We start from the raw sequence: 26,029 nt of genomic DNA, 5'->3' as shown, positions 1-26,029 counted from the left end.
TTAGCTGCAGAGAGAAGCACAGCACTGCTCATTCTTAATTGTTATGTCCTTATTGTGAAAACAGAGGTGTTTCAGTATTTCCCAGTCTTCATTTTGTATAGTTAGGAATTATATTGGAATATAATATCAAACGACTATGGAAATATTCTGATGCAATTATTAAATTAAATTTACAGGAAATTTTCTCTCACTATCTGTAGGAAAAAAGAAAAAAAGCCAGGCTATAATCAGACATTATCTTGAACAGATTAATGAATTTCAGCACATGTGAAAATCTCTTCTAAAAACCCCTCTACTGAGTGCTGTACTGCGGCTTGTGTTTTGCAAGCTGGGTCCGAAATCTTATCACAGGTTCCTAGTAGTAATTGCTCATAGCAGTGGTGTTGGGTCATACCTTGGAATAATAATAAAAGTTGATGAACAGCCCCTCCCTAAGGTCATAAAAAAGAAGAGGTGAGTAATTGTTTGCTGGCTTGTAAATTATTTGATCTCTTCCTAAACCTCTTAAATATTGTGAGTCTTTAATTAAATACACTGCAAGGAGTAACGCTGTTGGTATGTTGGCTGTGACTGAAAACAGATTCAGGGAGTGTACAGAATGTTTATTTGAAGTGCAACAAAACCCTTATTTAAGGCTGACACTTCTCCAGTTATATTTTGCAACACTCGAGGAAAAGTGTCAAAGTTAGAAAGAAAAAACTACTCACAGAACTGTCGATGCCAAGGGTAAGAAGCATGATGAAGAATACCACAGCCCAAAACGTAGATCCTGAAAGAGTTGAAATTGCCTCTGGATAGAGGATGAAGACTAAACCAGCTCCTAAAATAGAAAAGTAGAAGTAATACTGAAAGGTGTTTCACAGAAGTGTGTATTTTAATAAGATAGATTATGAGTAAGTTGACTCCTACATCAGTCCACATCACACTGAGTAGCTGTTAGAACAAAAATTGCATTATACCAAAACTACACCCAAAATACTTTAATAATGTACTCATGAAAGTTTTGCATATAAAATCTATAACATCCTTTTGCACTTTAAATAATCTTTTATGGTATTCATGATCTTTCTAGCTGTTTTTCAGTTATGTAGTAAAGAAAGATCCCTGTGGATAGGGACTTTGCTGTTTGGCAGTAGAATTCTTGGATGTGATAAGGGAGATACAGGAACTGAAAGCACAGGTCACCTGTTACCAGTGAAAGGACTACAGCTGGGCTCCCCAGGAGCATTCAAAACAGTTATCTATGGCACTGAAAAGCAACACGTCCCCAGGATACTAGGCAGTGGTAAACGCCTGTTTGCTGCAGAGGCTGAACTTGTGCAGGGCACGATGCTGGGGAATCTCGAGTCAGAAGAGCTGAGATGAATCAATATAATTTACAGTTCACATTTTAGCGGGGCCCTCTTACGTAGTTTGAGTTCCAAGGAATTTCATTCGGGTCACTTCCATGAAATTTTTAACAGTTGTTTGAAACAAATATAAGTATATTTGCAAGGAAATGATGAATGAAAAGGAGTAAAAGTAGTATAAAACTCGCTTCTTACCTTCAGTGGCTACATCCTCAATTTTAACTTTGTGCTCATGAGCCATGTAGCCCAATATGGAGAAAATTGCAAATCCTGAGATGAAGCTTGTGACACAGTTAATAGTACTAGTCAGCAAAGCATCCCTAGTGATGGAAAGAAGAACAGCCCGGTTAAAACAAGAGCATTATGGTGGGGATTGTTATAGTGATAGGAAGATTCTTGTGAAAATGCTATTTCTGCAGTTATCCTGATGATCAAAAGCTCGTATCAGCGTACCGCGTTAGGAAAGGACCTACTTCTGTTCACTGATTTGCTTTAAAACTAAATTCTGCTCAAAAAGAAGATGAACAAAATTATATGAAGGTATCAAGGAATGATGTCATCAACCTGGTACCCATAACATAGCAAAGAAGTGGCTTGTAGAGAAAGAGCCTCACTAAGGAGTATTTACACTAGTCAGGAGCAATTCACATGCGTAGGTGTTCAGGAATATTTTCAGATAGGTCCAGGAGTGGTTTTAGCAAGCTGCGCAGCCATTCACAGTAATGGCAGTGGATGACACATTAATCAGTACTGAGGTTCCTTCATCTATGAAGCTGGCTCAGCTTTTCAGAAAAAAAAAAATACTACTTTATCAGTCTCTACAAATGTTACTGTAAATGCACGTTTTACATAATACAACCTTTTAAGACAAATTGGCTTAAAGAGAGTAAGCATGTTTCCTTTCATCGTTTCTACTACCCAAAACCACAGGTGCCATATGCCAAACTTTACCCTCCTCTGGATACTGCCACAATCTGAAAACCCTGAAGAGTTTGCCTTACAGGGAGGGCAAGTCTTGTGAAGCAACACTGCACAAATACAGTAAACTAAGAACTAAATAATACCATTTCACATATAGTCTGTGGCGTTTTCTTGATTTCAAGTGTATTTTTTTCGTTTTGGAGCAAAATTACTGAGGATATAGACTGAGGAAACATTTATACAGGAAGCTGCTATATCAGGTTAATGCAAAATCTGCAGAAGACAATAAATGTTATTTTGGAAGATTGCTGGGGTTAGCATTCTAAGTTCTCAAACCCAGTAACATCACCTACTGTGAATAATCAGAGGCTCTGCAGTCATTCTGTGTTGAGTACAAAGTTCTCTCAAGTCAGTGGAAGGAAGTATTCAAGGATTTTGGCTTTTGATCCATTTAAAGCTGCTCAAATCTAAATGTTTTCTTGCATCTTTTCACTGGAACATTTTTGCTATCCATCAGTTCACAATGTATTTATACTACATTTACTTTCTGAATTTATATTTCATGGGAAATTAAAAAAAATAAATAAAAGTGTTTTCATTCCAAAGCGTTATGTTAACAAACCTTCTGGAAGTTGGAAGTTCTCAGAAGGTGCAGAGCGGCTGTGGTTGAATTTCCATGGCGGTGATTCAGCAAAACAGTTATAAACCAACTTGATTTAAAATACATTCCTAAATTGGAGCTCAACATAAAATATCAGAAGCGTAAGCCCAAAGCACAAAAACAGTTCTAAAAACTGGAATCCTTCTGCTTTTAGTTCCTGGACCAATAAGCTTTCATCCCATGTTCACTGTTGCTCTTAACGGTACTTTTGAAAGGCAAACACAAGCAGAGTTTACACAGCTGTCTAAAGTCTAAGCCTAATCCCATTCTGTTTTGCAGCGCAGCAGATATCTTGGCAGGTTCCTGTTGCCAAAATTTCAGTAAGACTGTTTCAAGTTTTGGTTGGTTGCTATGTCTACGCAAGACTGGCCATCATTAATAAGCGACCAAAGATAAAAAGATATTGCTTATTCCAGCTGCATTTATCGAGTAAAATAGCATCATTCTGAAGCAGTAATGAAAGCTTACGCTGTCTTACCTGTAGCAGTTGTTGTCAAACTTATTGTAACTGGCAAATGCAATTAAAACACCGAACCCGGCTCCTAAGGAGTAAAATATCTGAGTGGCTGCATCAATCCATACCTGCATAATGACACCAACATTGTCAGAGGGTCAGTTCAGTCCAAAAGATACAGCAGGGAAATGAGAGAATGGCACAAGGCAAAACTGGCTTTTGAAAATAAATGATCAGTACTCGTGGTTGTGGGAGTGTAAGCGCTGTGCAGCCCCCATGAAGTGTTGCATGGAGCACGCTTCTGGGCTGAAATCACTCAACAGGAACTGGGAAAGGCCAAAGTGGTGGACAGGCCTGCAGTGCATGTGTGCTGCTGCGTCTGGGGGGTATACCGATTGGATCTGGACTCCTGAGCAACTGTTGAGTGCTGAAATGATTACACGAGTTTTCTTCTGGCTGACAGAAATACACTTCCACTTGCTCTTTTTCCAAGTTAGTTTGGAATGCACAACCAAAAACCTAAAAATAGTTTGCAGGTCAGGAGTTACAGGACATTTTCTTTCCCATAAGAGAGCTTTCTTCATGGGACTGTAATTACACTTTATACGATTCTTTCTTGCTTCAGAAGCTGAAGCAGGACTTGCATGCTGTGAACAGAACCATTCGAGCTTTGTCACCTTCTTTCCCCCTTAGTTGGAGAAGGAGTTATTCCTGTGATAAACTTTGTTAAATGTCAGTTTAGACGCAGCTCAGTCATTTTAAGAATTGGCCACTAGGGAAAACTTCTTCAATGCTGTAACATTTTCTAAAGTGACTCTCCAGCCCAACATCCACTCACAATGTGCAGACAGCAGTCAGGAACGATGCCACGGTGCTGGTCTGCTGAATCAGAAGCCTGAAAATAGTCCTCCCTGGTTAATGAGGGTTTCATTTATTCAGTTGTTACACAGAAGTATTTATTTAAATAAACGTCTTCATTCTAAATTCCACAAGGGTAACAGTCAATGGTGTGAATAATCCTCAACTTTTCTTAAAATGGTATCTTCAGCTTTGGCAAAATCTCCCAAGTGCTTGAGGCTACAATAAGCATTGGATTTTATTGCCATCCATCTCTGTAAAATCAGACCCCAATGCATCAGCAGAGGCTCTAAGGGATCTTAGATCTAAGGGATCTAAGGTGCAAGCTCCACCTGCCTTGGAATGGTAATGCTAAGCTTTTCGTGTTTGGTCTACTCCAAAGAAAGGGAGTTTTAACCCATTTTAACATGATGTATGAAAGCATTTATACTGGTGATCTATTTTTCCTCAATGTAGATGCTTTCAACTCATGCTTGCTGAAGATTGAACTCTTTATTGAACTCAGGATTTGGAGAGAACTATTAGAGTTGACAATGATTTGAAAGATGAACTGAACAACAAGTTGTAGAGAATCTACTGTAAACCACTGGATAGGTGGATATGTTTTTTTCTCAAGCTTCTGTTCAAATAGAGTTTAGGATCACAGATTTTTTTTTACTAAATAGCAGTGCAATTCTGTAAACTGTGTTCCTTGTTCATTCCTCTTATACCCAGCTACATCCTTGTTTCCATACAAAAGTGGAGATCAAATAGGGCTTTACTCTCTGAAGTGTGTTTTATATGTATAAGAGTTCAGGAGGAATGTAAAACCTCCTATATTTTTTCTTTAAAAAACGAAACCCACGACCACCACCACCAAAACCCACAAAACTTATGTTGTGTTGCTAAAGTACACGATTTAAAAAAAAATAAAATTGCCTGAACTATAAATAAATGTGCGTTTCCATCACAGGGCATTTGTTTTTAGTTGCTCTCTAGCTCTTCTGTGTCTTGCCAATGGAGTTGTACTCATACTTCCCCTCTCTTACTATTCAAGCACTGTTAAGTATCTGCCTAAATTCTGTTGATTCAAGTAAGGGTTTAGCACCTGCTGCCTAGCAAGTGAGCTACATGGATGTTAAACTATCTGTTAAGTCTAAGATCCTGGACTGTGTCTGCTCAGTAAGAGCCTTGGCTCATAATTTGTTTCCTTATCAGCTCCTAGGAAGTTGAAGATAAAGAAAAAAAGAGCAGAAACCAGAAGTTCCATTAGAACTAAGATTAAATGCAAAGCATTCCCTTTGATGTAACAAAACACGATGGGAAATGGTCAGTGGGGCTGGCTCTTCTGCAGTTTACGTCCATATTCTCTGTTCTCTTCAGCTGAACATCTTCTGGTTAATACACAATCTAATATATTGTTAGATACTGTTTTTTATATGCATTAAAATGAAGAAACAAACATTTTACAGTTTGTTGTCAGCAATCCTTCTGGTTTTTTGAGTGGCTGTTTATACCATTATATCTTCTGTGTCTATTCTTTCTCACATATGTAGATTTAAAGAATTTCTGTGCTGTGTGGAGAGGAAACGTGTGCACCCCTAGATGTTACATAATCTTCAGAAGACTTGTTAAGGCGTGTGAAGGAGCCAGCGCCTTCCTTCTCCCTTCTTTGGAAGAGGGACCCTTTGTGGAAGAGTATCTCTGAAAACTGAGGTGCCTTAGGGCTTGTTCAGAGCTGTGCAGTACGTGCCCTTAGAAAATATGGGGGACCTTTCACATTGATCAGGATGCTCTAATGCCTTTTATGAGAGCATTAGCAGAGCCCACTGCAGGTCATCACTGTGACTTATGGCATTTTTTGGTTAGATTAATCATTTGGGAGAAAGAAATAAATCAGATTCAGGGACACTGACGTGGAACTGTAGGGGCTGAAGACAAAGATTAAACACGCAGCCATTGCAGCAGCAGGTGGCCCAGGTACTGAGCAGGAGGAAGGCTGACATGATAAGCAGGTTGAGAAACTTCTTATAATTGATCTTCTGACTTTTATTATTCTAGAGAAACAAAATAAAAATTAAAGTAATCTGAAAAATGTAGCCTTAGCAACAAATAGCTTCAGGGTCAGCCAAGTAGCAGCTGCAGAAACATTAAGCCAAGAACCAGCAGTGCACAGAAGTATCCTTCCAGAGGCAGCTCTGAGCATGGAGGCCTAGACTCCGAGCTGATACAAGCTGGCGCTGCTCCATGGACGTCCAGAACATGTGATGTTTTTTTCTGAGCAGCACTTAAAACATATAAGAAAAAGTTAAGCAGCTCCTTTGTTCATCCTCACGTCTTTGTATTTATTTATGTACGTGCGTAAATGTGAGCAACTGAGGTGGCTGCTGCTTTTATGGCAAAGGGGGATCACAGCCCAGTGTTTGAAGTGGGTTTTGCTGAACAATTAGAAAGATCCAGTTAGAATGTGCATATGAAACGTGTAGTGCAAGGATGTACAGACTAAAGAGGCATATCTGAAAGCTGCGAATTTTCACGAATGCATGTCATACTTGTAAAACTGTGTCCTTGCTTTTCAGTTTTGCATCTATTTGAATGGTCTGGAGACTTATCCACAAAGATACTACGAGTTGTTTATAAGACAGAGATGTTTTTGTAGTAGAACCATGGTACGATCTATCTCTACTAACCACATCACTGTTCTTTGTAGATCTGAAATGCTGCTGATTTTGTGAGTAATGCCTATACTCATAGGTCTTGCTTTACAAAGGATGAAATAACTCAATCCTTAGTTCCAGAGTACTCCACAAATTGGGTTGGTTTGGATGGATTTCATGAGAATATCTTGCAATGTTACATGACATGGTGAAATGTACACTGCCTTTGATAGGAAGGTAAGAGCACCATAGTGTTGAGATTGTCGTTCATATGAAGGACAATGATGAACGGAGACGGTCCTGGCTTAGTATGTTTACTACTGTGTTCATAGGCCTGGAATTTTGTTTACCAAGTAAATGTTTAGCTTAGTGATTTAAAAAGGATTTTTTTTGCTTGAGGTAACTCTGAGCCTTTGGAGAGCTGAATTTTTATGTGACTCAATTTCCATGTGCAAACAATACTGTAACTTACAGGGGGCACAGTCAAAGCATGGACTTTTTAAGGGACTGGCACACCTGACATTGCCCTCGTACAGTTTTTTTAGCAATCAGGATAATCTGGGTTCAAGCTGAGATACTCCTGTTATGGAGAGCGTTGGAAATCTGTGCTATCAGAGACAGCGGGCTAGTGCTTATGCAAAACTGTAAGTGTGGCTATATATCTTCAGCTAGCTCTAATAATTTCAGTTTTAATAACAAGGGTAACAGGTTTAACAATAACATGGAACGAAAGCAGAAGAGTACACTTACTGTGGCTTCTTTTAATCTTCTGAAATCTATGTGCAGGTATGCATTTATTCCGTTGTATGCACCGGGCAGGGTTATTCCGTGTATTAGCAAGACAAATAGTACAACATAAGGCAGAGTGGCTGTTATCCACACAACCTGCAGACAACAGAGATCCCAGAGGTTAATGAGCTGTTACAGAAGATTTAGGAATGAGTGAAAAATACAGCAGGGACTTCCTGGGTTTTGTCCATTCAGTTCTATGCAGTAGCTCTTTTTAGGATGCCTTGGGGGAAATACAACAAAAAGTATAACAAAGAGTCTATGTATCTGTATTTACAGCAGGAGATGGTTTTGACTAGCAGAAGACTTGGAGTGCTTATATGTTACCAGTGTGTGTTAGACTGCTCATTAGCTGTTCAGCCATCTATTAGTTTACCAAATAATGCAGTCATTGCCTGATGTTAGGTGCTACTTTCATGAAACTGTACACAGAGCTCTCAGCTATCTAACCCTAGAATTTCTGGTGAGGTGAGGTTTCTGAGGGATGTCAAAGAGTAATTTCAAATTCCTTTCTTTAGGTAATATTTTTTTTTCTGGTCACGGCATTTTATGTAATAAAGCATCTTAAACAAACAAAACATCCCATTAGCTACGAATAACAGAACACATTGGCTAGGAATTGGAGGCACGTTAGAAACGATGCAAAACATCTTTGTCTGCCCAAGTATTTTCTAGATGAGACCACCAATGCTGAATTGAGAATAACATGCTAATAACATTCCCAGTCAGAACATCATGCAACCAGAATTTGTAGATAAAATAAAGGCTGAATCTGGACTGTGTATTCACACTGTACATATACCAAGGCCTCTCACATGGTTTAGTTCCTGAGGATCCCTCAGATGCAGTGATTTAGTGTCTTGCTTCCTAAAATAAGGAGACTTCTTAAAGGAGACAAAGAATGTAGTTGAGATAGAAGGACAATGTTATCTCTACCTTTCCTGAAGTCTTCACGCCTTTCCACAGACTAAAGAAAAGAATGATTACCACCACCAAGAGGCAGAGGGAAAGTTGCCAGCGAGGCAAGCCAAGGTCATGGATTCCACGGCTTTCATGCAGGTGCAGAACTCCTCGCCTACATACCAGATACACAGAAACAAAGCGAAGTCACTGGGGGAAAAAGCTTTTATCTCTCGCATCCTGTGAGCAGTGCAAATAGCTGCTGCACTGTGTTAGTAGCTGCCCTACTGGCACTGCTAGCAGTTAGAGAAATCTCTTTTATGAAGCCAGGTGTTGTGCTGCCTTTATGTTATCACTGGCACATCAGTGTCTGCTTAGCACCATCGTTTTGGAAGTGTCACTCTCTTTTTTGTTCTGTTTTTTATTTTTATTTTTTCCTTGAGCACCAAACAGATGCCCAGAGGGGCTGCAGAAGAGATGCTCTCCACCCTTGGAAATTGGCCAGTAAAGGCCCTGAGCAGAGTAATTTCAGTTTTGAAGTTAACCTTGCTTTGGGTAAGGAGTTGTATTAGAAATCTCTTACGGATCCCTTTCAACCTAAATATTCTGTGATTCTAGATAAGCAGCAGCTGGCTTTCTGCACCTTGGGCAGTTCTGAAGTTACTTTCAATGTCTTGGATAGGCTGTTGTAAGGCTGCAAGTGGGAGAAGTGGTCAGATAGGAAAAGCAACAGTTGGTAAATCTAAAATTGGTATTAGTGCTCTGTGCTGTTTGCTGAGGTAATGGAACAACAGTAGAAGAAATTCTGTTGCTTACCAGGGCAGGCTAATTCTTTGGGGATCTATGAAGTGTGAAATGAAGTGTAGAAAGGAGTATTTCTCCAGAGGGCTGGTGACATCTACAAGAGATGTCAAAACACATTGAGTGCAACAGGCTGAGGGGTGTGAGTGGGATGTTAGAGTGGATCTCCCTTCAACTCCCTTCTATGCACTTGAAGGGTTTCTTGCTGCTTATTCAAATCTAATTCTGATAGGCATCTAGTTGAGGTTGGCTTGGGGGTGCAATCCCTAGTGTTTCAGTGCCCATTCAGAACAAATCATTGTGACCTTGGCTCCTCTCCTGTCTCTGTTACCTTTACTTGCCATGCACTGCTTGGGTAAAATAGACAGTTGTACTCTGTTGGCTGCTCTTAGCACTATGACGACACAAGTCAAAGACTCCCTTCTCAGCAGTGGACTCCGGTGTATTTTATGAAGATAATTACAGTTTGGAGAAACTGAAGTACGGAGTCACCCTGCATTACTGCAGACACGTAGAGAGTAAAGCCTGAGGAGTTCCCACCCCACTAGCTGTCCACGTACTTCAGAGTTAACTTAAGCAATTGTCTTACCAAGCCAGAGATGAGTCAAATAGAGCTGAATGAGCTCTAAGATAGAGCCAAACCTGTGTCAACTTAAGTGGGAAAAACGCAAAAATGTTTCTGTACTACTGAAACTGTAGAAACACACTAGGAAAATAAAGGCCTATTGGTACCATCCATCTAGTAATATGAAGTAGTTGTGTGTGATTCCTGTTTCATCCCTAAGGTATCAAGGTACGATCAGCTAAGAACTGTAACAGTTCTGGTTCTGTAGTTTTTGACATTTAATAAGGAATGCTGTATTCTTGGTCTGTTTCTATTATTTATCCCCAGTTGAATAAGAGATGCTTTTAGAAAGCATCCTCCTAAATTAGGCAGCTGATATGTTTCTGTTGCATTGTAAGGCTAATAACACGTGAGGCTTTAAAAGGGTAATGACCATGTGTCTGCGGCATCCAGTCAAAGAACCTTCCTGGTTAGAAGGTATGAGAGCAGTTTAACTCGTACAACACTGCAGCTGTCACCAACTGGTACCTGTGGAAACCGTAAAACAGTGAGAGAGCCAGGCTTTTTGGTATCTCACCCAGAAACCTGTATCTTTACATGTAAATAAGTAGGTGGACGTTGCTCAGCTTTTCCTTAGTATGAACAGAAGCTACCTGTGGTTCTACTAGCAGGGTGTATTTTCATGGGGGATGCAGAGGTGTAAATGGGTTCTGGGCACAGATGCCTGATTCCATTTTACATTTAACCAGGCTGGCAACAATATGTGAAGCTGGGAAAAGCTTCACAGACCTCACATAAGATCATTTGTCCAGAGTCTTCGGAGGGATTTGGCAATCTGCTACCACAGCCACACCGTTATCACTATTACAGTTGGAGGTTGTAAAGAAAGTCCTTTGGCTTACACTTTGTAGATGTACCCTCAGAAAAACTGAATCTGCACTTGCATACTTTGTGCCCATTTAGCTTTTTATTCTTCTTGCCCAAATATTTTTCTGGATTCGTAAAGAAGCCTGCTTCCTTCTGTTTGCTTTCCAAGAAGCAGCTAGCGCTCTGTCTTGCTGTTCGGAACACTTGCCAGAACTGCCATTTCCAGTGTGGGATTCCCAGGATTTTCAGGAGAATCTCCAAAATAAGAGGTCTGCTCCCGTAATCAGGGTAAGGGATCATAAAAAAAGAAGAGAAAAATACTTTCGTAACCAGTCAAAACAGCTGTGTAACTGAGCAGCTAAGCAAGGGAATCTTCATAAACAATTGCTGTGTCTGAGCTCTAATCCTGGCAGGTTTTGCTTCCTCTTCTTTTTTTTTTTTTTTTTTTTTTTTTTTTTTTTTTTTTTTTTACCCCTTGTGACCTCTGAAAGCTGCCTTTTTTGAGAATTGCTGGGAAGTAGTTCATGAGTGCTTACCCATTAGAGGCTACATTTGTGTTCCAGTTGCTCCATAAAGCAAAGAAGTCTGGTGCTGGACTGTGATTTGGGTTAAGGTGTGCTGACATCTGAAGAGACTGAGGAGAGAAGCAGCAAACTACTAGACTAAACCTTCTTGGCTTGAAGGATAGCTCTGTAATGTTCTTTGAAAAACAGTGGGGTTTTTTGTTTGTTTGTTTTTGAGGAGGACAAATTGGAAAAGAGCTTAGCATTCATCATGTTCATCAGTTACTGGATATCAGTGATGTTAGAGAAAATCCAGTCAGCAGCTCAGATATGCTACAGTTATTCTTGTTTCACGTCAAGTAGTACTTTATCTCAGGAGCAGCTGAAGCTGCTTTTGCCCTGTCTCTGCTAGGGCAGGTGGAGTGATAGATCCCTGGCAGGCTCCTTCGGATTGTACTCAGGCACTTCCCCTGTACTGGCCCCAAAGAGGACAGTGGCAGTGAGGGATACTGCAAGGTTCTCCATTCCTGAAGCTCTGAGCTCAAAACACCCGAGATTTCAGCCTTTTGGTATTACAGCAGAATGGTGCAAGGCGGCCAGTGTCCATTCCTGAACTGAGCTTGTCTTACTGCAGGATTGTGCCATTACCCAGTGCTGTAAAGATTCTTGTTTCGTAGAGAGTTTATCCACATCTGCTAACAAAATAAACTCGTAATTCACAGAATCTGTGAATTTAGAGTAATTCTGAATCAGAGAAAAAGCAAAAACAGAGGCAGTAAGGTACCTAGAATTAGTATTTTGCCTGCAGATTTTCATTGTTGAGAAGAAGAATGAAAGTAGATGAGACATATATGCAAAAAAGGACAAAAAATATTACAAGGGGGAAGGATGGAGAACAGCCACTAACAGATGAGCTGATGAAAACAGAACAGGGACGTACAGTGCTGAGCAAAAGAAAAGAGGAGCTAGTAAGAAACAAACTTTTTTTTTTTTTAAATTTTTAATCAGGCATTTGTGCATAGGAGCCTGATTTATGCTAAGACCACTTTCCCTGTAAGGCAGTGTAAATTACATTTGCAATGACTTTGAGACTGTACATCACTGTAAATATAGGTCCCAAGAGTCTGTCTGCCTATCTGCAAGAGGAGCATGAATGTGAAGGCATTTCAGATTGAAGCTGCATTCTGGCTTCTCTCTTTGGGAGATTTATTCTGGTCCTCTCTTGCCCAGTGCTCCCTGCTGGGAAGGCTCCCCAAGCCAGCTCACAGCTCTGGCACCAGTTCTTGCGTTCCTTTCACACCACGTTCAGCCAAAGGGAAGTAGTTCACCTCTGCTGAAATCAGCAAATGGCAGGTTGTTTGCTGGATCCCTGTCTTCTGTTTTGTCTTTGTGCAGAGCTTGGTTCCTCTTTAGTCTGGTGTCAGATGCCAGAGAGCCAACAGCTGTGGGGTATTCACATATAAACCCTACAAAAGGCAAATCATCAAGGAGGCAGCGGGCAGCTGCTCAGAGGGACTCGGTAACTGATGGAATCATAGCTACAATAATGTCTGACTAGGAGCAAACCACTTCTTCCCCATGTCTTGGTGTTCCCTTCTATAGAATGAGGATTATAACAATCCTTCATTTTGTCTCCACTCTCAGCAATTTAGAATTTATTCCATATGGAAATGGTGAATGTTAAGTATCGACAAGGAACCACACAAAGGAAAAAGAAATGCTAAGGGTCTTGATCTGAAAACTCCTCTGTGTTGTTCACTCCAAAACATGCAATCCATAGCCAGAAAACAGGGTAAGAGCTTTAGATGTTGCATTTTCCTACATTACTTTGTCAGATTGATTCTTTCTAAGGATTTTCTAAGGAGCCTTTTATGTAATTCATCCCTGGGGAGACTTCCATGACTGTTGTGGAAATTTAAAAGGTTTTATACAAACAGGTCAAGTTAAAGGTCTTGGAGTAAGCCTTCTTCTGATCCCAAATCAAATATAATTTTAGGTTTCAATACAAATATGATTGCACAATTCTATAGGGTCATTCTTTCTTTTTAAAGTTAATGTAAAAATTATTTGCATAAATTGGATGGGATCAATAGAAGTGTCATTCATCCAAACAAGTTCTAAATGTGTTGTATCAGATTTTAGCTGGAAAAACTTCACTGATTTATCAGTAAATCAGTAAGTTAAGTTACAGATTTACTTTACAGTCTGGCAAACTGAGATTCTTCCAACAGAAAACTTTGATTAGAAACGAAATCTTTTGGTTTTAGTGTTTGTAGACATCATTTCTGAGTGCAGGGTTGTCTCAGAAATGGCTGCTAGCCCACAATTTTAGATGAGAACATTTTGGACATGAACACCTGTGAATGCAAAATAAATGGGCTATAGCTTTCAAAAATAAAACGCAGGGAGTTGGCCAAGTACTTTTACAAGCTAGCAGTCACTTTTGAGGGATCAAACCCAAATGGCTTGCATAGAATAAATAGCAGAAAATTGGCTGAGCTATAAATAGATACAGTCCTGATCTCGTGAGCTCTGTTCTCTATTCCAGTAGGTAGGCTAGTTTTAATGATTTAAAACTTAATGCAAATTTATAGACTGAAGATTCCAGAAGGACTGACAGTGTATACGGTGTGCAATCTATAGAAATTAAAATACATACTCGATTTAGAAAGCAATTTGAGGCATGGTAATTGGCTCATTTAGAAGGCTCTCCTACATACATCTCTTGCATTTTATATATTTGTGCAACCATGGTTCAATCATCATTGCTGCCAGTTTCCTTCAGAGTATAAAATACAGGTTTTCCTTCTGTCTGTGGAAGGCTATTGGAAGCAGCCTTGGATGGCATTCTTCTTGCACAAAGTTAGCCAGGCTCTTGGTGTTACAACTTCAAGTACAGCACTGCTTAAGTTCAGCTGTACAGTTTCTGCTGCAGTTTGCATCCACAAGGCAGACATCTGCAGCTGTGTGGGGCTGAGCTTCTGCTACAACCTCAGCTGGCCTCAGCTGGCTTCATCCAGGTTGAACACGGGGTGTTTGCGGGCTGCACTTCTACAGTGCGGTGCAGGGAGAGCTGAATGGCTCCACGTGAAGTCAGCAAAGCCCAACAGGGTTAGCCTCAAGATATTTCAGCTCCCTCTTGTGTTGGAGAATGGAGCTTTATGGTGGACTTCAAGCTAGGTTTGGGGAATCACTTACAACAAATGATTTGCCAGTGGTACCCTCGTCGGCCCATTGTGATTCGAACTGAATGGAACTGTGATTCTTCTTGAATCACCATACTTCTGAAATTATAAATGGCCACCAGGACTAAACTTCTCATTCCCTGAGAATGTTTATCTCCACTCATTGAAGCCTTTACTCTGCCTAATTCTCCCATTAACCTAATGATAGCGACCTCCCCTGCTGTTTGTGCCACAGCTCAGCACATTGAAGTCCGCACAGTGCTCTGAAGAAGGGGTTTCCAAAACCTACCCATTATATTAAGATTTGCAGAAAGAATGGAAAGGCTTGAATTTTACCCCTTACTAGCTCCAGCAAGTGCAAAACTCCTGAAAAAAATGTTTGTTGTTTGAGGTTATAGGCAAAGCAGAGCACTCATGCTCCCCCAGCTGCCAGAGTCCCTAACTGGCAGGTTCAGCATTTCTGTTCCCCTACAGACAGCAAAATGTAGGATGCTGGAGGAGACACCTCTGCTGCCTTTGCCTTGAGCAACACACACGGGGATGGAAATATTCCACAGGCTCTGCCTCTGCTTGCCAGGATGTCAAATGCAAGGTAATCTAGGGGAGAGGTGCTGCAGCAGTGTCCTCAGCTGCCATTGCTCAGAGTCTGGTACCCCCACCAAGCTGTATCGGGTTCTCTGTGTGCAGATGAGCTGTTAGAAATCCTCCTACAAACTAGCACAAAGCAAGCCGGTTGCATGCAGCACAAAGTGCTGCTCCTGACGTTTGCAATATCTCAAGAAAACTCTCTGGAAATGTAAGTTGGCAAAGTTATTATTCCTCCAGTCTTCCGGACTTGTTGTAAAAAGGCTTGTTGTGGTTTAGGAATCATTTCCATAAAGCTGTCCAAAGCCTAAGAACATGTGTACACACTTACACGGATTGACTCCCATTGTTCTCACATTTCATTTCTTTTCTCTTTGTGTAAGTAAATGGTCAACAAATGGAGAAGATGTGAGCGTACATGAAAAGCAAATTTCAAAGCTGCACATGTAAATATTTTTGGAATAGCCTTTTTTTCATAAGCCTTTTTTTTGCATAAATACTTGCACCAGAAATTTCTGTATACTGAGTCAAAAAGAGAAAGATTGCTGAGTTACTTAGCTGAGTCCAAAAACATCTACAGCCAAAAAGCAAATACATGATGTGCAGGGATGCACGGGTGTTAGTCTCAGACTACGGACATATAAACGAGGCACTCAAACACCTCCTAAGTATACCTGTGAAATTAACTTAGTACTAATACACTAATATCTAAAGTAGTTTGTCCATTGCTGTTTTAGTGATGGGCTCATGTATTGCCTACGTGTAACTGATTCTAAGCCTGGTGAAATCAGAGGAGCTCTTCAGTTACGTTCAGGGGATTTTTGAGGGTGAATGCCCAGAGCCTGGCTAGAATTATCATTAGCCTTGGATTGCGTGATCTCAGAGAAAAAGTAAACAAATGACTGCTACCCAGAGATTAGAAACATCTGATGACTCTTTTCTTGCAATTAAGGTTCAAAAGATGAGTAAGCCTAGATGGCTGCAGAGGTTCTTACTTTCTCATTGCTTACCGAAGCTCTCAGACATGTCTATAGGGTGTGGGTGCTGCCTGAAAAACCTCCTAAAGGAGCTGACAGATGTAGTCAGAGGAGGTTTGGTGTCCTGGGAAGCAGTACGTCACTGAGAATTGCTGGTCAGGTTTAGCACAAGCTTGTCTTTCTTTACCAGACATCATTAGTAGGATACAGGGCTACCCACTGTCATTAGGTCTTCCTTGATTCAGTTCTTATTTTAAGCAGAATTGTTTATGTTTGCTCTTGAACTGGTGTTTTCTCTCATTTGGAGCAGTTGCCCCCCAGTTAATACAGGGAGATGTCTGCGTCTGCCACTGGAGCACTGAGTGACGGCTGGCCGGTGGTGGTGGTCCCTGGGAAGACTGGTGCCCCAAAGCACAAAGCTCAAGGTCTCTAAAAGTAACCTTTGCTGGACACAGTGCGGATCTTTGCAGGGATTCTTGGTTCACACGCTCCCCAGAAATTAATGTTTATAAATGATACGACTGCTGTGACTAAATGTCTGTTCCTTGTTCTTAGATAGCTTTTTTGCAATTACTCACATCTGGGCACATTTGTGAGTTCTGCTAATTTCCTTTACTGAGTCTGGCAGGAAAATTTCCCTATAAAAATGTTTTATTTCTTACGCAGGAGGAATGGATTACAGTGCTGAGAAAAAGTCCTGTCAGAGGAAAATAGCTGTAGCTCAATGCATTTGGTGATTACTTTAATATTTTGTTTAAGAAACTGTCCGGATTCATTCCTGCAACAGATGACGGGTTTTTAACAGGCACAGTGCCTCGTGAGCAGAATAGTGCTTTTGTTCCTCCAGATTGGCGTTGTTTGATTGCATACATGAAAGCAAGATGGTAACAAAATCTTCCTTGGCACAAGAATGGAGAACAAATATAAAGTATGCCAATATTCAGATCAAATACTTACACAGGAGAGATAAGGAACAGATAGAGGAATGGTTTTTTGAGTGATGGGCTTTCGGTTTTCCCAAAAATGTTTTTTTATGAATTACTTTAACATGTACTGAATGGATAGGATGTCTTTAGCGTTGTGTGTGTTTAGTTCCAAACCACGAAAGGGGGGAGTAATTAACGTGCATCTCAAAGAAACGTGGAATTGGCATTTCGGTCCTAGCTGGGTCTTTGTTATGACTGAGTGTTATGAGTAGAAGGGCACCAGGTTTTATCAGATTTTGGAGTTTTTGCTTTGCTAAGTTTGCAGTGTGCAAATACTTTGTAATTGATTTTAACGGTCCCTGATGAGGTATTGGAGAGGTCCTGTTGCATCCTGTGCTCCTGCTTGAAGCAACTGCCCACTGACGTCAATGGCATCTTGGCCTGGAGAGAGCCCAAGTGACTGAAACCAGACAGGGGAACGAAATGCTCTCTAGAAAGCATATGGGTAGAACCGCTTCGACCCGAATTATTGCCCAACTCGTACGGCTTGAAAACAAAATCCAGACGCATTTTCCAGAGTGCTTCTGTCATGCCTTGACACGGAAATTACAATTTGGAGTGGTTTCTTCCAAGTCTGAGGCTTAGAGGCTTCTCCCTGCTCTCCCTCCCTGCCAAACACGGGACAGCTGAGAGGTCTGGCCTCGCTCCTTAGCAAGTTTTCCCTTCTCTCCCTCAATACAAGCGGTGAGAATCAGCGTGTGCCTGTTGAACTTAGAGGTGCTTTTCTTGAAGCACTGGATGAAACGCTGTATCACAGCACTCCCACCTCTTCCTACAGTTTTTTCCTGCACCAGTGGAGGTAGAGAAGGAGAGACAGCCCTGGCAGCTGCGTGGTTTTAGGAAGTCATCTACTCTGTTTCTGCGGTCAGAACAGCTTTGTGTTGTGACGGACTCAAGTCCCAAAGAGAGAACAAGTCTCTGTTTCCCTGTAAGTGAAACCACACCAGCTGTCTGCGTGGGGCTTGTTTTGGAAGGACCTCCCACTGCAAAATAGATGGCTAGTGTTTCAGATCGCCCTGTTTACATCACTCTGCATATATTCCTGATGTAAGCACACAACCTAAAGAAACAGGTTCAAGCTGTGCCCCTTCCCATGAAGTCTTGAGGCTGAAGGTTTAAGTGCCTGAGCATCTAGCATCCTTAACAATTTTTCCATATCGATTCCCACAGGCTGTGGTGCATCCCTCTAAGACAGAGCAGCGTGCTCTTATTCTGCTGCTTGCTACAGCTGAAAACATACCCCTGAATGCTCCCAGCTGGGGGGTCTCCCATATACCTGGGTAATACCGAGAAAAGTAACAGACCAGTATTTTCACACCCATGGACAAAATCACTCCTTTTCTCTGCCATTTTCACTCTGGGCACCAGTGCTATTGCTGGTTTTGAGTCCTGTTTTGGTATTTCTGGCTATCGTGCTGTGTTGTGTGGGGGCAGAGGCCAGGCTTCCACAGGTATCCCACTGATGTTTCACGGGGCATAGTTTGTCATGATTTCCCTCTGGTATAAAAGGAGCTGTTCTGTTTCCTTGTTTCTCTATGTAGCTACTAAAAACTCAAATTCTGAAATCTGCCTTGTTAAATCTATTGCCCCCAAAGTAATTGTTTCTGCTCTTGCTTACATCCTACAAGACTGGATAGCAGGATGGACATTAAGAAAGTAAACACAATTCTATGATTTAGAAAGCAGTGTCTTCATGATGCTGTTATTTAAAACACAAACAAACAAAACCTCTTACACGTCCACAGTATTATTGAGGAAGGATCAGTTATTTATCTACTGCATCTAGAAATGGTGCAGCGTTCTGTAAGCCTGCTGTATTGATGCAAATTTAACATGTACATCATCGCTCCTACTTCCTGACCCTGTTGTGTGTAATATGAAGCTTTGCAATGGGAAGATTCTGCTCTCCCTTTTGTAAAAAGATGACGGGAGTGAGTGCAGTTATTTGATAGAAGAGATGAAACGCTGTTTTCTGAATTGGGCTGGCTTTCTCAGGGTCGATCTGAACACACAAACTTTGCGTGTTTGGGTCCACACCTGAGCTTTACAGCTGGACTTGATGAGCTAATCCAAATATTGGAAAAGTGAGCATAATGCCCCTTGTGATTCCCTGTTTTTACAGATGGGGAAGCAGATGTCATAGATTGCATTACTTGGGTGTTTATTCTCATTTTTGCTATGTAATCTAGTTGCTTATGAGTATGGGGCCTAGGGAATTAAGAACTGCCCCAAAATTCAGGGATCAAATCATAATGAAACATCAGACTCCCTTTTTATTTTAACCTTCTAAAAACTGCACCTTGAATCTATTTCATGGTAAGGAAAGAACCCTGATATTTCAAGTGTTGGTGCGGAGGCAGAATCCCAGACTGGGCTGTTCCCAGATCAGTGGAACTTAAAATGCTGGGCATAGTTTCCACCACCACCCCACCCAGTACAAACACAATATTGTCCCCCAAGCATGATGTGATAACTGAAAATGCAGAGAACCACTTTAAAGAGTAAATGAGCAAAGCAAGACAATGAGGATTGCATTTTGCTTTAAAAAAAGCTTAATCACAAGAAAACTGTAAAGAAAACCTTTTTTTTTAAAAAAAAAGCCATTCACATGAAAGTTCTCTAATAATAGTTACTTTTTTGAAGAATTTTTTATAATTCACTTCAAAGTCATGTTCTTTGTCCATACACAACACCGCCTCTTGCTCTAAGTGCTCTCTTTACATTTGGTTTATGAGCACATACATTGTCTTTGTAAGGGCAGTAGACTTTTTTTAGCAGTCATTATTTGTCCTTCTGGGGAGTTCCTTTAAACTCAAATCCCCTTATTAACTGTTTTCAAAGCACGTAATTTAGTTTACCCAAGGCCTGGCCAACAGGTTGTGTCCCGCTCCTGAGGACTGTGTTGTGTCCAGCAAAGAGCAAGCAGCCACAAGCGTTTCACAGTTCTGAACTCAGACCTTAAGTTCCCTGCTGAATCCCACGTTTATGGTAACAGCGGTGTCCCTTTGTTCCTGCAAGGCAGGGCTCATTGCTCAGCAGATGTGTGCCCTGATAGCCTTCCATTCCCCACACTGAAATAGTGATTATTGGGATTTATTCAACAGCTGATTCAGTTAGCCTGATGCCCACCCTCATTTCTTTCTCCTAACCAAATGCTGCCTTTCTCTGGGGACCCACAGTGCAGTTATTTATACACAGAATATTACTGTTTTACACTTATTCGTATACCTTTTTGCTTTTGATTTCGAATGTTTGATTTGAGCGTGTCTTTGCCTGTCTTGGCCCATATTGCAGAATGCTCTTTCACTCAGGATTTAGAAGAAGCCTGGCTTTTTCTAACTGTGGTGCTCTCCCGTCTGCTCAGTGCTGCATCTCACTTCATTGAACTGCCGAGGCAGCTGAGCAAACAGGTCTGCTCTGAGGTGTTTTGTAAGTGGAGAACCAGGCAAAGTCTATTGAATGAATCATTATTTTAAAGCCTGAGAGCCAGCTCCGTTTGGCACTCAGTGGTCTTCACAATATTGCTGTTTCCTTGCCCTGGCAAACTTGATTTGTGGTTCCTGTAGGAACCCCACACTGCTCAGTGGCCAATGCTGCATTTGTACCAGGGAAACTAAAGCTTGCAGAGGCAGGGGGCTTAATCACACAGGAATACAAATGAACATTACAGCTGCATTTTAACCTTAGTGGATTAGTTCTGATGCTTGTTTTAGAGGCTGGACGCTATCCTATTTTACCTTCCAGAGGAAACACACTGAGACACAGAATTTTAAATAAATAGTAAAGTCAAGTCAACACTTACTCATAAAATTCAGCAGCAGGAGTGAGCTTGTACTTTGAGTATTTGGTGCCATTGCCGAGCACTGATGCGTTGAAGAGTTTGGGATCTGTACAGTTTGGGCTGTTCCAGCTGTTGTCGCAGTTCGTCCAGGGGAGCTCAAATGTGAATGATGAAAATAGATAATACAGAGACCAAGCTATGATAACGTTGTAGTAGAAACCCACGTAAAGAGCTATGAGTATCACTGCGTAGCCTACACCTAAAGACAAAGGAGAAGTAGATTATACATTGCATTTTACATGCAACAGCACATGCAAACACAACTAGTGGAGTACTCACACACACATAGTTGCAAATTCATTGCAAGTTTTCAGACAAATAAAACATTTTTTTTTTTTGTCATTTACATACACGAGTCATTGACCTTAAACCAAATAATTACATGAACGAGGCTGGAAAATGAGCAGCCGTTAGGAAATCCAATTGTGTTTGCCAGAGAAAGAAATGAAGCAGCTCAATGTCAAAATTTGCTCTTGTACAACTCCGTTGCTGTTTTTCTTCCAATGCACAGAACTGCAAGCCCATGTTAGGAGTGAAACTTGCTTCATCTTCATAATGTCAGAGTCCTTGGCAACTTGCCTTGGAAAGTAAAGCTGAAGGCACGAGAGGTTTCCCTGTGCCTCATGCTCCTACCCCGAGCTAGTTTGGAACAGGCACCAATCCTTCTCCCGCCTCGTTCCCACTGTTAGTGTCCAGATTGGCGTCCGTCAGCTTGTGACTACGTTCAAAACATGCCCAGAACAGCCTCTGCTGTTCCACTGAGGGGCTCCAATGGGTTAGGAGCTTGCCAGTAAATCCTAGTGAATATCAGGCTTGGGGCTAAGCTGTGCATGGACCCTCAGATCAATTCATTGCCTCCCCAGGATTACAGAGTTGAAATAATCGCAAAATGTAACCCTAAACATGGGTTTAGGGTTAGTAAATGCTGGGTGGCACACTTGGTGAATCCCCCGTAAGCATTCTCCATTGGCTTTGAGCATCTGCTTTGTGTTTTTGCATGCTGTGAGGTGTGCTCGGAGCGCCTCTTAAGTGAAAGAATCCCAGAGAGTGCACGTTCTCCTCATAAAATGTGCATTTTAAAATAGTTTGGGAGGAAGTTTTGATACTAATGCTAGAACAGAATAAAAGTTTATTGCCAGATTTTTTGGGGAAGCTTGTTTTACCCTGGCTGAATGCGCTCTATTATTAAAGTGTGAGCAGCATTGATCCCTGAATCCTGTCCCAAAGTTATTTGTATTTGGTGTTACAGGTAGAGACTACATCTGCTTTATGGCTATCACCCCTGCAGTGTCAAGGCACCTAAGTGTAAACCTTTATTTTTGTTTTTCTCCATTTTAGATATGCAGAAATACTGCACTGGGGGCCTAACAGTTGGGTGTTATTAGGCTTTTGTGTTCCCTAATAGAACAAATAAACAGCACACACTGTCTATTAGTCCTCGGGCTGCAATTTGTGTAAGAAACAGATGCTGACCCTGAAAGGGTTCAGAGACTTCGATACACCAACTCTTTGGGAGTTTTTTAATAGATAAACCAGCTTGCTCATCCCTAATATTGGGAAAAGATGGCGTAAATAAAGATGAAACTGTATCTTAAAATCTTTGGTGGTTAAATGAAGCCAGTGGGGTAACACTCAAACTCTAGGGATAGATAACAATAGGGAAAAAAAATCAGCCAGGAGGGTAATTCTTAAATTTTAACACAAATGGTAAAATATGAAGTGTGAATATTGTATGTTGCACTGAAATTGGATGATCTCTGTTCAAGAAAGTATTGCTGAAATTCTTCCTGTTCAGGAGGACAATGATGGATATTTGATATCAAGATTCAAAAATACGGGATCAACTGTATCTTAAATGTCACTTCTTTGAAATCATAAGAATATTCAGGAATGAACTTTTATTTTAAAGTAGTGCTGCACCACCCACACTCTAAAATAGGCCTTGGAAAAACGCAGAGATGAAAACACTGCTGCAAAGGTTACAGGGTATATTTTTAATTGCATGCATTAGGAGAGCAGTAGTTGAGTCCTTAGAGTTCACAGCAATAATATTCATATTTAAAATTAGCACTACAGTGCTGTTCTTTTAGAGAAGGTGTTACAAATTTGCGTAGACTGTGCTTGCTTTTTGAATTAAACCAGAAAAAATACAAAAGCAGTAGAATTTAGCAGTAGAACATATTTGCAATTTATCAGATTTGACCAGAGCTTTTAACAGTACTGAGTTTATACTAGTGCTGAGATGCAGATAGGATTCAACACTTAAGGAGTCAAATACCTGATGCTATTCTATATCCTCTGAAGACCATTGAAAGCTCTCAGTGAGGTATGTTTAGTCTACCTTGAATACGTCCGCTTAAAAACACAGCCGGAATGTCAACAAGCCTACACGTGCAATGCACTTTATTCTCCTTTCTCTTCATCTTTTCAGTCCTGAAGTCAACAGACTGACTACTTCTGAGCACAGTGCTTTTCTTTTTCAAACACTTTGAGATTCTTGTGGTCTAATTTTTGTAGTTAGGTTTTCAAAATCCTTGTTGCTATCCAAAAGTATTAACCAACACCCCCAGGAGCTTTGAGCAAGGGGCTGCATGTTCCTGGGAGCTGGGATGAATTTTGGCTCCCATGAAGACATTACAGAAGGGTTAGGTAAACCTAGGTGAATTCATTTGTAAATTTACGGGCACATATTTTTTTTAGCTTGCCTATCTATCTTTTATTATATCTCTAATTTAATGTTTTGGGGTTTGACTGATATGAAAAAAAAATGCAGTTCTCCTGTTGTGCAGAGCTAGCCTCCTGGAAGAGAAAAGCTTTATTTTGAGGAAGAAGTCTAACATTTACTCAGTGTAACCTATATCCATGCACCGGATCGGCCAAGTTTGGATTGCCATTGTTAAGCTCTTCAGCTTTTGTCAGTCACGGGATGAACATGATCTGAATTTTAAGCTTCTAGGATCAGGCAAGCTTGAGTGGTTTCATTCGAGCTATTTCAGAGAGCTCCGTGTCAAAGATTTTGCTTACGATTTTACATATGATCTGGTAGAGGGGTAGCTCACGAGTTCTGCTGGTAAGCAATGCTTAAGAAAAATCTTGAGGCTCTTTAAAGGATACGTTTCATGTACAGAAAGCATATACGGCTTCTTTCACCCAGAGACATCCCTTTACCCCAGCTCGGTGCCCCCGGACACCTAGCCCCAGCTATTCCTTGCACAACAACTGCAGCTCGGCGCACAAGGCAGCACTGCGCAGCATCACTTCAGTGATGCTGGGGAGTTAATGCTAGAGGAAAGCACTTGGTAGCGATAATGCTCAGGTTTTAATAAATGCTTCTCATTGCTGGATTTGAAAACCAGTTTAAAAAAGCTATCATAATCATTGCCCTCATTTCATAGCCAGGAAAGCCAAGCTTCAGTGCCACAGGTCTAGTGGCCGAACTGAAGCCTTCACAGCTCCGTTTCAGTGTTTCAGCCTGCCTCGACTCGCGCTCTGGCAGAGAAAGCTCCACAAAATGAGCTGAACAGGGTCAGTGGCCGTGCGTCGTAGGGAGACAGCACAGGACTGACCTGGGTGGGATTTGATATTTCTAATCTTTGCACTGCCAGCCCTTCCCTCCCCCTAGGTAAAGCCATTTGCCCCCATCCCTGTTAGGCAGGGGAAAGGGGCACAGGGCTGAGCTGCTCCTCCTGCTCACTGTGCTCTTCAGCAATAACCTTGACAATGATTTCTCTGGCTTTTTCTCATTTTCTGCTCCACGTGTGATAACAAAAAGGCTCTTGACTCCAAGGGTTGGGGAAAGGTCAGCAAATATCAGGCTGTCTGGGGCGAGATGAGAGAGACCTTTCTGTTGCTGGTGCAGGCGTGCGGCACCCTGGCTCTGCCTTTCCCCTGAGCAGAGGAGCACGTATTGGGTGCCTTTCCCCTGGGCAGAGGGACACTTACCTTTGGGTGCCTTTCCCCCGAGCAGAGTGACACCTACCTTTGAACACCGGGCAGATTTTCCACACGGTGGCAGCTCCTTCTCGGTTGTACTGTCCCAGGGCTAATTCCATATAGAAGAGGGGCATCCCAGCAATGATTAGGAAGAGGATGTAGGGAATAAGGAAAGCACCTGGAAACAGAGTGATTAGACATTGTAGGCTGGATTTTGGGTATATTTTACTTTCTCTAAGTAAAGTTTTATCCATTGCTTGCTTCTAACTGGCTAAAGACAAAGCCACTGCTTTTGGGAGCTAGAAGGGAAATATCAGGAAAGCAGAACCCCTGTTCTCTTGTCCTTCTGTACGTTTTTTAAAGTCACAGAGGTAGCGTCCCTGAACAAAGCTGTACAGTGTGCCTCCTATTTCCCCCCAATTTTCCCTCTTCATTTTGACTACAAAGAGAAAAAAACTGCCCCTGAAAATGAGTCCTTAACTGAAGAAGTGATGCAGAACACACCTGCAGAGCTACAAGGGAAAGGGACAAGGAAAAAATCTGTTAAATTTCTTTTAGCACAGTATGTTGAAAAGGGACAGAATATGGAGGCCAGCAATGGAGAAGAAAATGCCATGCAAGCTCCACTAAGTGCAGTTTAAATCATGCTGTGTAAGCTGTCTGCTGGCACCTCTGGCTCGAAAATAAATCTCTGCTGGTCCACCATATGGAGCTTCTGTGGCATATTTGGGTTGGTGGTACAATAAATTCCCTTCTTTTTATGAAATGCATTAGACAACACACCTGTTCTCCAACCTAGTGAACACTTGTGCCAAGTGAAATGCAGAAGGATCACCTAATGCAGAAATTATCTGAGAATGTCTTAGCTGTTTCATACAATCCAAGTCACAGATAGAGGACTCCCCCAAAACGCAGGACTGTATATGATGATAGAAATTATCACAGTTGGTGTTGTGCTGATTAACTGGTTACTTGGTCAGTCCTTTGTCTTAAGGTTCTTCAAAACTGTAGTTTTATGCTTTATTACAGTTTACTTGGTTCTGAAGAGTTAAGTTCACGTATCATGTCTGTTTAAAATGACTGGATTGTTGTGATGAACGAGGAGCTGAAAGAATAGTTATTGTAAATGACTGGTTGGTCTCCTTGGGGTTACTTATTGAAAAGAAACTAGGTGTAAATCCTAGTTAAAATCGTTCAGCAAAAGAAACAAATCAAAAA

The 26,029-nt window shown here is 41.3% G+C and overlaps 1 protein-coding gene across 1 annotated transcript in view; it reads right to left on the bottom strand.

The window, feature by feature from the left end:
- SLC6A2 (solute carrier family 6 member 2) overlaps nt 1-26,029 on the bottom strand; it is a 66,587-nt gene that overhangs the window by 21,325 nt on the left and 19,233 nt on the right. The window contains exons 2-8 of the mRNA XM_032195755.1: nt 24,858-24,989; nt 20,840-21,077; nt 8,605-8,743; nt 7,630-7,764; nt 3,410-3,513; nt 1,545-1,669; nt 708-820 (exon numbers count right to left, since the gene is read on the bottom strand). Of these exons, the coding sequence (XP_032051646.1) occupies nt 708-820; nt 1,545-1,669; nt 3,410-3,513; nt 7,630-7,764; nt 8,605-8,743; nt 20,840-21,077; nt 24,858-24,989 (986 nt within the window). The remainder of the gene's footprint in view (nt 1-707; nt 821-1,544; nt 1,670-3,409; nt 3,514-7,629; nt 7,765-8,604; nt 8,744-20,839; nt 21,078-24,857; nt 24,990-26,029) is intronic.

This window comes from Aythya fuligula, chromosome 12 (assembly GCF_009819795.1).
Source record: "Aythya fuligula isolate bAytFul2 chromosome 12, bAytFul2.pri, whole genome shotgun sequence".
Taxonomy (NCBI): Eukaryota; Metazoa; Chordata; class Aves; order Anseriformes; family Anatidae; genus Aythya; species Aythya fuligula.
This window is presented reverse-complemented; position numbering and strand designations above follow the sequence as displayed.